This window comes from Rosa rugosa, chromosome 3 (assembly GCF_958449725.1).
Source record: "Rosa rugosa chromosome 3, drRosRugo1.1, whole genome shotgun sequence".
Lineage (NCBI taxonomy): Eukaryota > Viridiplantae > Streptophyta > Magnoliopsida > Rosales > Rosaceae > Rosa > Rosa rugosa.
This window is the reverse complement of record NC_084822.1, coordinates 39,802,829-39,815,641: the sequence shown is the minus strand read 5'-3', so window position 1 is coordinate 39,815,641 and position 12,813 is coordinate 39,802,829. Positions and strand designations below refer to the sequence as shown.

The window sequence follows — 12,813 nt, the reverse complement described above, 5'->3', positions numbered from 1 at the left end:
AAGACGCACCTAAGAAATAATTTGTCCCCTCTATCTTATTTAAACTTTTATACTAAACAAAAACTAGTATTGTTCGTTTATTTAAAACATGTTAGAAATTGACTGGCTAATCTAATGTTGCGTGAGTAATCGACCAATTGCAACTATTGACATAAAATTAAAATAGCATAGATCATTGTCAATGAATCTAATGCTGCTCCAAATGGTTGGGGGGTATAGTGAGAGGCTTTTATTGTTTCCTGCAGTTAGATGAATGTTAATTGGGGCGTTGTGCATGGCAGTCACTTGGGCGAATTCGGGGTCAGAGTTGGCAATCACTTCAACTTGAGGCTACTATGAATGAAAATAATAGAATGCACTACATCTTTTACCACCGTATGTCTTTAGCTTCAAGCAAAATTTAGAGGCAACCTAAACCAATGAAATACATAGATGATGATGATAATAAGTAAAATAAACTCAAAGCACCATGGTTTATTTTTATTTTTATTTTAAGATAAGAAATGTATAAGGTTATTTTAGAAAAGAAATAATATAACAACAATTACCAAATGCGTCCAGTATCATAAGTCTTCTATTTATAAGTAGGAGGTGGTGAGTTCGACTCACAATAGACTAATTATTATATATAGGTGGACAAGCGGATTTGGGCTTCCACAGTTTCGGATCCAGATCTGGGATCTGGGTGGTTTTTGCAAATGGATTCGGATCTGGGATCCGGGTGGACGTTGGACTAGGACTGCGACCCATGTTTTTTTGTGGGCTGTTTGTTTGCAATAATGGATTGGGGCTCCTGTGCTTTATTGGTATTGGATCCAAGACCCAATTCTATGGTATTTGTTCGTGAAAGATCGTCTGCCAACATGGCCATGTTCTGACACCCTTGGCCGGCTTCGATCTTTAGGTGGGAGAGTGCCTTCATTCCAACGCCAAGTTGATTTTTGTCAATTTGTGTGTTGGAGTTCGATGGGTAGTCAAACCACCGACTACTCAATTCACTACACGGCTGCAATCCGTAGTGTAAAATTAGCTGGCGTTTCGACGTTGCTACTCTTGCGTTTTTCCTTTTTTCCTTGTATTTCTGATGCAATTTTTGCATCTTTTCTTTTTGTGTTGTTTTCTTTCATGGTTGATGCATTTTTGCATCGTATCGTTGTAATCTTTCATTTTCAATAAAGGGCTGACATCATTTTACTCAAAAAATATATGAGTTGTTTTATTTAATAAAAAAAAAAATTACCAAATGCAATCAATGATAAAGTTTTACATACATCAAGGCTTAGGCATTTTGGAGATAAAAAAACCATGCCAAAACCCTGAGTTGGTCCTTAGCAAATGACACATTACAATTTTGTAAGCTCGCTTATTTGAAAAGCAAAACGAAAAACTTAAATGACACCTTAAACAAGAGCAACAACATCATTAAAGTGATTAAAAAAAAAAAATTATCTCCAAAGCATGTAATGATGGTACGAGACATCAATGAATAATCAAGAAAGCCTTTAGCAAATGCTAAATTGGAAACTTTAGGACTTGGGGCAAGGGTTTTTCATAACCAATTCACATCTTCTCTTCTTAAACCATATCAATAAATCACAAAATTGTCATCTTTTTGAATGGAATAGAGAGATGCCGTCGTCAGCCTTTGTTCCTGTCCGGCTGCGCCACTGCGCTGGTGATGGCTTCTGGCCTAGCTGGCGCACGACGGATGTGGCCAGACGGGTGATCTGTTTCGTGGGAGTGGCTCAAGCTCGAGATCTGGGATCGGGAGATGGTGGTTTTCTCTTTCTTCCTCGGTCGATTGGCGTGGCTGTGTCGTGGCGGTGGGCCGAGATCCCATTGGGATCGGAGTGGAAGCGGGCCGGAGCGGGGTTTGGTGGTTGTAGGTGGCCGGCAAGCTGGGCTCGGTGGCTGGCTGATGTAGATCGAAGGTTGGCTGGTCGGGATCGGTGGCTTTGTGGTCTGTCTGCCGGTGTGGTTTCGACACCAGATGCGGGCCTTCCATTCTCCGGTTGGGGACAGGTGGGGTTTGCAATGGTTGGAGCGGCCCTCCGATGGCCGGACGACGAAGGTGGGGTAAAGGTGGCCCAGCGCCAGTGGAGGGGAGGAAGGATTGGGGGCGGTGCGATGCAGCAACACAGTTGGGCCGGGTTGGTGGGTAACGACCATCTGCTGGTTTGGATTCCTGGGCTGGGACTCTGCCTATGGGCTGCAGTTTGGGGCTGGGTTCACTTAGTGGGCTCTGCGTCAAGTTTTATTTTATTTATAGTTTTTATTTGCTTCTGTTGCTTAGTTTGTTTGCGATTATCGCGAGTAATAAGACCCAGCACTTGTTGTGCGGGGCTAGTCGGGTTGTGTACCCGTGTGTGCACTCAAAGTGCCTTGTCTGCTCTAGGTAGGTTGCGAGTTCCTTGCTTGGTCAAATGGTCGCTGCCTCCTCGTGGTAGGGTGAAACTTAGTGTCACTAGATGTATTTTCCAGTGGCAACATGATGGGAAAGCTGTGAGTATGGACATTATGCTATGCTGTAATCGAGTTGCAGATCGAGTTATCTTTCCGTTGTGTCACCGCTGTAAAGCAAATAGAGTCGCCTGTAGAGCGCTCTTTGCTAGTTGGTGCGTAATTGAATACAATTGTTTAGTAGAGAGTCATGATATTGTTTCAGGATGTTCTCTAGGTGCTTATTGTAATCAGGGGTTTAGGCTCAATGTCCCCCCCTTGTATTCAACAGTTTCATTAGTAAAGGCTTGAGAGCAGCCGCACCAGCCTTTTATTCAAAAAAAACCATATCAATAAATCATCTTAGGGATAATAGGGCAATGGTTTCAGGGGCGCTTACTAATAAGTGATGGGAATGAAACTAGGGGGGATGAATCAAATTTGTATGGGATCCACACCAAAATTTAGAATGATTTCTCTTTTTTCATTCCATGGGAAGGGGTTGGTAGTGATTTTTATTCTCCTTATCTCTCCCATTTTTTCTCTCTCTCATTTATTCTCAAGCTCATTCAAGTTTAGTCTCAATTCCATCATTACTTTGCATTCATTGTCCTGAAGCATCATAAATCGAGCTAAGGCTTACGGTGAAACATGTACTCTCACCAAATTCAATGTTTTGGGTCAACCTAGTACTCAAACCCGACTCCTTGGCGGATGCATACTAGCGGTGACCTACATTTGCAATAGAGGTTGGAGATCCAAAAATAATGTTTCGACCTAATTCTTAAGAGAACTAGAGACGAAAGTAGCCAAAGGCGGAATACATCCTAAAACGCGGAATACAAGCCTAAAATCTACTTGTGAATGCTCATTTCTCTACCACAACCACTTGAATACCAGACTTTCACGAAATCAAGTACAAGGCCTAGCTAGAAAATAGTTATGAGGTAGTTTTTGAAAGTGCAACTGAAACAATAAGAGAGGATGTAGCGTTTGACATACCTAAAACTCTAGCAGTCAAAATCAAGAACTACAAGGCATGAACTAATCTAGCAGTTCATGGGCAACTACCAGAAGTATGTTCCAACAACTCACACTTGGAGCACCAGTCAACGACGATAGACAAAAAATACCTCCACTTCGAAATATGCAAGAAAGCGGAGGATCTGTTCTTCCACATCCGAGTTAAGACTTCGTGAAGAACCCTAATACGAATAATCTCACGGAATTGCACATTCTCATACATAACCAATTTCTATTAAAGTCTCAAATTCGCCATCAACCTTCTATGACCTAGCATAAGGGACAATCTACTTTACATAGAGCTTAATTACATGAATGTAATTTTTTTTTTTTCTCATTTTGATGGATCCTCTAAATCCGACTCACAAAATATTATTATCGTTATCATATTTTTTATTTTCTAAATAATTAGATCACAATTTACTTTGGGTAAGATCATCGAACTCATTGTGATAACGACTTTGGTGCCCTAAACGCAAGGTTTCAAATTTCGGTTTCGGTTTCGATTTCAGTACTTCAAATTTAAGGAAATTTTGGAGAAAGTTTTGATTTCGGTGGAAATTTCGGTTAAAAATAAAGAAATCAAATTAATTGCATTTATAAAATGATATTTTTGAATGAAACTTTTACATAGACTAAACTAACCTATAATAAACCTATTTACAATGTAACATCTCTAAAATTATACATTTATAATAGAATTATGATATTTTATATGGACGAGATTGCTAAACTAGTGTTTTTATCTATGTGTATTGATAATGTGTTGTATATTGATAATGTAAATATGATTTACTTTTTTTAATAATTAGAAAATTACAAGGGGGTGGGGCGGGACACGTAAAACCAAAACCTCGTGAATGAAAATGAATGAGTACAACAAAAGGAATATAAAAGCTACTACGATGTGGTTCGATCTAGCTGGTTGAACTGCTTTCATTTAGTATCATACAATATTGCTCCCAAGTACATGAATTTTGGAAATGATTTTCGTACTTCATCACATGGTTATTGTATGTGTACGTGTTGTTCCCTTTCCACATTCAATCCATATATCGGATATTGTGGAATTACCTAATATGATGTTACAGTGTATGAAGGCATACAATATTTGAGACGAAGCAAAAAGGAAATCATGTTATGGTTGGAGCATTCAACTTTGCAGCAGATAAAAACAAAAAGGTTTTTTGTTGTATTCAACTTGATTGCAAAAAAAAAAAAAAAAAAAAAAATTCATATTTTCTCTATAAAAGTGTGAAGTAAAAATTCATTGTAGGTGACAAAAAAATTTAACTGAAATTTCGGACAAAATTTCGGTGTGAATTTTTAAATATATATTGTGTGTGTAGATATTTCAGAAATTAAGAATTTCGTGGAAATGTACGGAAAATTTCTGAAAATTTCGGGAAACTTCTGACGGAAATGATATAGCATATGAATTTCGTTTCAGTACTTCAAAATTACGGAAATTTCGGCAATTTCGGAGAAATTTAAAACCTTGCCTAAACGTGAATGGAATGATATCCACCTTTTAAAGGGGTACGTGTTGTTCCTTTCCTTTTATGTTTGCCTATTTGCGGAAAAATTCAACTCCTGGAAAACGAGTTGTTTTGTTTTAAACAACTGATACACCTCTTCAGTGGGCCCCAATGTCGGGCATGTCAGACCCATCTAGTTACTATATAGGTCTCGACCCGACCCACGTTTTCGTACTATTCCCCTGTCCGAACCCCCATGGATTCTTATTATTATTCGGTCTCAGATTTTGACAAAGCAAAAAAGCGAGAAAACAGAGAGAAAAGAAAGAGACGGAGACCACACCCTGAACTCAACTCAAAATGATTAGTGGGGCTTTAGCTTCAGCTTCCCCACAAACTTTTTCTTCTTCTTCTTCATCATCTCTCGTATCTAAACCCAAAACCAGCTGTTACAGCTATGCTTCCACCTCTGTCAGTGTTGCCAAGCTAAGCTTCTTGGATCTGAAGCTTGAAAGCTTTGGACTTTATGGAGTAAAGGGGTCAAGGAGAGGCAGCAGAGTCCACTGCACTACCGGACCTGGTATGGCTAACTCTGTTCTCAAAACTTTTTCTTGACTTGAAATTGGCTTATCTGAACTGGGTTCTTTGTTAAACTTGGGGAAAATCAAGAACAAGTTGGTTCAAATCTTGTTCTGTGATTTGGTGTTCATGGAAATTTATGGCTGAGATTGGTTGGTTTGGAATTGAAAGTTGGAAATTTTGTTGCTTTGGTATTTTTTTTGTTGAGGTGAGAAAATGAAAATTTAGAGTCTTGGATCGCTATAACTGTAGGTTTCATAGTGAAGTGAGTTGGGTTGTGGCTTGTAAATACTGTCTATTTCATGTATGGATTGGAAAAAGGAAGATAATTTTCTTCATTCTTTGTCAGAATTGTCATTTTTGATTGGAGATAGCAAGAGAATTGAGGAAGTATATGTGTGGTGTTGCAGGTGAGGGTGATAGCAAGAGTGTTCTGGATGCCTTTTTCTTGGGGAGAGCTCTAGCCGAAGCGCTAAATGAGCGAATTGAGTCCAGTGTCGGTGAGTTTTTGAGTACAATTGGTAGGCTGCAAGCTGAGCAACAAAAGCAAGTAGAGGACTTTCAGGTGAGCAAATAAAAGTTGCTTGTGTTTGAAATTGTTCATGAACTCCTCTCTCTCATCTGTTGGTTTCAATAAATTTTGGATAGTTTCTTTCAAGCTTGTTTCCTAAATTTACATCAGTACTGGTCTTGTTCCTTTCCATACATTCATACATTTAGTGTTGCTCTTTCTTTTCATTACTAAATTGTTGTTTGTCTTGAAACAGAAACGTCTATCATGATCCCAATTTGAGGGGTTGATGCTAAACCTGAAATCAAGTTTAGATCCTTTGTTCCTATCCTTGATGCACTACTTAATTTCTCAATCTCTCTTCATAATCGCTACTCTTTTTCCTTTCCATACAGTAACTCTTGCTCTTTCTTTGTACACCATTCTGCTTTATGAATTTGTTGTTTTGCTTCTTCAAAACAAAAACTACCTTTCCATGTTCCAATTTTGAGGGGCTGAAGCTTAAATGCAAACCAAGTTAAAATCCCTTTGCTTCTATACTTGATTTCACTCACTTTCGCAGTCACTTTGATCTACAGTTCTACACTGCAACAGATGACCATATCATCACGCATATATACCATATAGTGGATTGTCAGTTAAACAATTCCCTTACTGGTTGTCATAGATTTTGTTTGGCAGTGATATTGATCATAGCGGAAATTAGTTGCTATACATCATTTGTGCATTTACCTCAGAATATTAAAGAAGCCTATTCATTCATTTCTGATTATACACAGGCAGACGTACTGGACAGAGCCAAGAAAGCTAAAGAGAAAGCAGCACGTGAGGCTGCAGAGGCACGAGGAATTGTTTCAAAATCTACTACAGAAAGTGTAACACCAGTCACCGTCACCAATGGTGTTTCGCCAATAACTCCAACAACCACCACCACTGTTGACACTCCTGCTGTCAGTCAACCTTCATCGTCTGAGCCAACCCCCACAATAACTGAGAATGAACCAGGTCCTGCCGACGAGGATACATCTTCAGAGGTGCCAATTGATGATTGAGTGATTGACATCCACCTGTTGATTTAGAAATCTTACACTTTTGAGCCAGTAAAGTTGGTTTCATTGTGGTGTACAGCACCACTTATCGTTTCGATAATAAGCTATTATAGTGTTTGGAGGCATATGGTTCTCCATATATATGGCATAATTGCATAAATTTGGTCTCTTAAAGTGGATAGATGACATAATTTGCTTCCTTAGAAATCCTTTGTTTTCACATTGAACAATCCATTATTTTCTTTCAAAAAGTTTCACAATGGTATTCAGCATCCAAAGAGCAAGACATTTTTCTATTTATCAGCGAAGTTTTGCAATAGGTGCCTGGCTAACTTCTGATGACCTAATATAACCTGTGTGGTCTAAATACCAAAGAGAAGAAAAACTTCTGACTTGGAGAAACAGTTGAAGTTTAATCAACAATTTTTATCTATTTATTATTGTTATTATAACTTTGTATTTAAGTAGAAGCTCACAAGATGAGCAAAATTTTATTAAAGCACAGTGAGAGAGGAGAAAGACATTAAACCAAAACCCTTCTTAGTCCCTATCAATACACAGAGGGAGAGAGAGAGCTTGAGTGGCGTTGGTTCGAGAAGAGCTAGAGGCATGAAAGGTGGTGCTTTGCTTGCTAAATCGACCTGCTCGGAGAATTGCTCATAATAGTGATCGAATTTGCCAAGGGCTGTATGTCTTCTCTCTTTAAAACAAATTATTGATGCTCCGGGATTGATTGATAAGGGATCAAATGGTGTCTGTAATCCTGTTTGCTTGCTTATTTTAACCAAATGGACCTTGACTGATCCATCATAGCTTCCCATGAAAATAAAATTCAGTTTAAAGTTGTTCAAATTCTGAGAAGTCCTACAGCCATAGGTATACTGCACAGTTTGCATTTATATGCGCATAGAAGACTAACAGTATAACAGCCTTGGTCAAAATAACCTCTAGTAAGAGAGAGAGACTCAGGAGGTCACCCCTTTTACAAGTTACAAAGCTTTGAGCTAAACAGAAGGGAACACTCGAAAATTAGATACTTCGAATCACACCCCCCAAAGCTATCTTGTTGCATCCACATTGCCTCAAACCTAAATGGTCTGGGTTATAAAGCATCAGTGAAGGAGTGGGCTATGATCAAAAGCAGTTTGGCAAAAGTACTGCTTCACATTAGCTTGAGGAAAATAATTTCTTTATTGGCCTTATAAATACGCCTATATATCAAGCCTAATATAAACACTGTTGTTTGATCAATAACACCTTTCTCATGAAGAAACACCACCTAAAGCTGCACTCACTCTTCCTCCAAAGAAGCCAAAATACCTCCAGAAAAAATAAAATCAGGAAGGTGGCTGCGTGAAACCTAGAGTTTAGGAAAGTTAGGGGCATGGCGTGTTGCGCATACACTAGACTCTCTTTTGTATCTTTAACTGACAATTAACTGTATTCAAGGCCTGCTAGATTTTAATGTCAGTTCATTTGTAGTGTTGGAATAGAATGCCTATAGTTTGTGAATTCACAAACATGGTCCTTTACAAAGACTGAATAATGCATTTTTTGTGACTTTGTTTAGATACAAAGTTCTGTAGCACATCTTCACTTTACAAAATGAAATAGTCTTTGAATAATGCTTTTGCTCTTATGGTCAGTTTTCTTATGTTTTTCCTCCTTAGACATGAGGTTAACTTCCACCCTTTTAAGCTTTCAGCTTATTTACTAGTTTCATATATCTCTGTGTTGTAGGACTTCAGGGACAGACAACTATTTCCCGCGCCTCTTTGGCCACAAAGAGCAGTATAAGTCGTTGCTTTGAAGTTATTTACCATTTTACCCTGTCCTAGGTTTGAGGAGGTACCAACTTACATTCAGGCTGCCTTACCAAGATCAATCCGTCGGTGCCTTTGGATAGTCTGCATTCTCATTTGTGTCATGTCAACAGGTTATTTGTTACATTCAAAGAGATATGATTTATGTACGTATCCCAAGCTGATATTACATGTCTAATAGTTTGTGTAATGTAGGGATGGGTGCCATTCTGAATGTAGCAAAACCAGAGGAAGGATAACCAATTGCTGTTTTTGGACTTGGGCCTTATGTCTTGAGAAAACTTTGTTGATACCAGTAATCCTTAGACTTTGTTTTTATTTCCTTTCCTGTTTGTTATTAAATGGGTTTTTCTAGGCTGCCGAAGGTGCAAGTGTTGCTTTGGCATCAAGGATTTTTGGGGTTAACTCGAAAATACTGAGGTTTGAGGAAGCGACCTTTTTGTCCTGGTTTTGGAGAAGAAGGTGGGACTGAAGGAATTTGTGAGTCCAAGAGACCATGACAGTCCAGTGTAGGAGGTCAAAAGATGTTCTATTTTCCTCTTTCAAGTTTCCTACCTAAATCTTCATATACAGCTCACTTTTATATTGAACCTCCTAAATCAGTGGTTGAACTCAACAGGTTATTGCTGAGAAGACAATAGGTGCAGTAGCCAGAAGCATATACAGAGTGTTAGTGTGATGATCTATGCTTTTGGTTGTGTCCCTGATGTATTTTTCTGGTTTACAAATTACAACATGCGATTTTTCAATTTTAATACTGGAGCTACAATTAGGTCTGTTTGACAAGGTTTGTTTTAGGTTAGGATAAAGACTTCTGTTGTTCAAGACTTGAAATTAAGAATTCATTACACACCGATATTTGATTATGTTGCATTGTTATGAACCTAATCTTGTTAAGCGAAATCAGTATTTGTCTCTGACTATATTGTTTGACATTAGTGTTCTATCTACACTGCTGAACCTACTTCTATCACAGGGATGGGGTGCTGTGCCTTGTAGGAGGGTTGAACAAGAAAGCAATCTTCCTGACCAAGCCGATTAATGGAAGGACTCTGAAAGTAACATCATATTCTTCTAAGTTTTCAATAACTTTTTGTCCTTAATTCGTCCTCCTAATTGGCTCATTTCATTCTTTTCCCTCTCTGTGGACTTAAAATATTTTCTTATATACTTTCATGTTTTGATTATTTTCCATGTAGCATCTTCCTTCTGAACCAAATCTCTTGTAACTCAAGGATCCCAAAGGCCTCTGGTTTTCATTGAAGATGGTCAGATTAGCCTGCTAAATCATTTGCTTGTTGGTGCCATGTACTTTAAATTCCAAGTAATGCATTTGCATCTTATTCTGTCATTTAATGTATCAAATTGATGAATGCCTCATCTATATCTCTTTTGTAATTTTGAGGTGTTTTATCTTCTCATATGAACATATTTCTTAATCAAATATTCCCTCAACACCAATCAATATTCTTAACCAAATATTGCCATATCGTCAACCTCATACTAACTTTCCATGGTTTTAATCCAAGTTAGTTTGCAATCATTTTCTTCGTTGGATAGATGCTAGTGACCTTTTGTGAAAAACTTCAACATTTAATGGGGCAGATATGTTTAACCTATTATTTTTCTGTTTTACATTAGGTGACTTTCTTCCTAGCGAGACAACCAAATAACTTCCTCCATTCTTGTACAGTAGAGCTTTTACTGTTGAATTCTTATTTTGGAAATGGAACTTACTCGAGCAATGCTTCAAAAGCAGGTTCATAATGGTCATTATTGCCTGGTTAAGTGACTTTTCTTTGGATGTATATGGATTCTTTAGAACGTGAAAAGGCTTTTGTTTCTTACAGGAAAAAGTTGCATGCTTGATCACTTATAATGATGCCAGCCTTGCAGTACACTGATGCAACAAGTACCAGATTCAGGTACAATTACTCACATAAGTGTTATGTAATGAAGATTTCAGGAAACTTCTACTCTCCTTCCCTAGTTTTAGACCAAACCTCGCGGGCATGGTGATCGATGGGCATTCCTCACTGATTGGTATGCCATGAATGCTTACGTAATGTATAAAATCTGTTCAAGTGTATAGAGATCATCTCTGTGCCCGGGTATTGCTGATGTTGAAGTCCTACATTCTGAAAATCAGTATATCTACATATGTATATTATATGGATGTATATTCATTGTGAAAACTGAAAACTTTCACAACATTCTTGTTACATAAAGTTGCAAATAATCAGACAATGATGATTAATTAATATACACGACCCCGCGCGCGCATATATAATGAATATGCTAGACGTCTAAAATCTTTGTTCTTTTTTCTAACTTTAATGTGGTGCTTCAATCTTAGAAATAAACAGGCTTATCCTTTGGATTTCCCATATCTCAAATTGTTTTTTAATGAAGGGTCTTTCATGGGATTTTCAAGGCACTGGTTCTAAGCGTTTCCTGTAGGAATTGTTATTCATCCTAAAAGGATTTATGGTTTTGATAGTTTGATATGCTTATCATACTTGACCTATATAGTTAGCTGAGGTTCTCTGCTTAACTTTAGTTCTCCATCTTTTGTCTGTTATGTTTTCTGATCTTTTTGTAAGATTGTTGTGGTCACCTGAATTAAAGGCTATAAATATCGACGTTACAAATTTACACTAGAAAATAGCAAGACATGTTCTAGCAGGAGAGAAAGGCTCTGACTCACCCTTTACACCCTCAAAGCCATTATGTTGCATCCACCTTGCTCCAACCTAAAAGGTATGGAATAGGCTTCAGGAAAGGAGAGGGCAATGATCAAAATCAGATTTAGACAAAAGTGCTTCACATTAGCTCGAGGAAAAGATTTTCTTCACATGAGTTACAGCTTGCTCATGAAGAAACACCACTTCAAGCTGCACTTGCTCTTCCTCCAAAAAAGCCTAATACCTCCACAGAAACAAATCAGGGAGGCAGAGGCGGCTGCCTGAAACCTAGCTAAGGTTTAGGACAATTAGGAGTGCAGCAATGCATTCGATCACTTTTTCTATCTTTAACTGACAATATATTAATTGGTTTCAAGGTCTGCTAGATTTTAATATAATTTCATGTGTAGTTTTATTATTGCAATATTACATGCCTGTGGGCTGTGGTTGGTGAATACATACTATGGTTCCTTACATAGGAGCAAATCTACTCTTTAGCAAATGAAATGGTTGTCAAATAAAGCTCTCACTTTTATATTAATTGTGGTTATTTTTCTTTCCTTATGTTTTGCCTTCTTCAGACACTGGGCTGACTTAGATACTTTTAACCTTTCAGTTTATTTACTAATTCAGCCACGTACAAAGCATCTGTCTACATCATTTCTTATAGTCTGGAAGTAGCAAAACCAATTCAGTTGCTGTTTTTTGGACAATTATTTTTGTTTCCTTTTCTGTTTGTATTATTATGTGTGTTTTTCTAGGCTGCTGAAGGTGCAAAAGTTTCTGGGGCGTCAAGGATATTTGTGGTTGACTTCAATCTAATGAGGTTTGAGAAATGTTGTAATACCCCGGAAAATCCAAATTAAATTCCGTGGATTTTTAGAAATGATTTCACGATAGTAGGAGCGAGTACGAAGCTTGGAGAAGTTGTGGAATTAGTTCGAACGATTTTATTTTCGAAAACGAACGTTTTTAGGGGGTCAACAAAGTTGACTTTTTATACGTTCAAAATTTGGGAAAACTCCCTTCATGAAAGTTGTAGAGCTCGTCGATACGAGTTCGTGGACATGTGGAACGCAATATTCGGAGTTCGTATGATTAAGTTATGAATATTTGAAAATTGGGAATTTTCTATAAATAGGAAAAATATCAGATTTATTCATTAAGGACGAAAAAATGCAAATTTTGCATTTTGGCCCCCGGTTTCCTCCGTTCTCTCTCCTCCCT

General features: G+C 37.9%; 1 protein-coding gene and 1 long non-coding RNA gene across 3 annotated transcripts; both read left to right on the top strand.

Annotated features, from left to right (window-relative positions):
* The first annotated feature begins 5,219 nt into the window (after positions 1–5,219).
* On the top strand, positions 5,220–7,286 carry LOC133736989 (uncharacterized protein At4g13200, chloroplastic). Its single transcript, XM_062164620.1, has 3 exons — positions 5,220–5,520; positions 5,930–6,084; positions 6,810–7,286. Exons 1-3 carry the CDS (start codon positions 5,301–5,303, stop codon positions 7,080–7,082), a joined length of 648 nt encoding a protein of 215 aa, XP_062020604.1. The 5' UTR covers positions 5,220–5,300; the 3' UTR covers positions 7,083–7,286.
* Positions 7,287–8,240: 954 nt separating this feature from the next.
* Positions 8,241–12,015, top strand: LOC133741510 (uncharacterized). Of its 2 annotated transcripts, XR_009861978.1 has the most exons (5): positions 8,241–9,015; positions 9,098–9,960; positions 10,102–10,226; positions 10,544–10,661; positions 10,753–12,015. It is a non-coding gene; the product is annotated as an uncharacterized LOC133741510 (long non-coding RNA). The 2 variants fall into 2 exon arrangements; XR_009861977.1 differs by having other exon boundaries at positions 9,098–10,226.
* Positions 12,016–12,813: the final 798 nt, after the last annotated feature.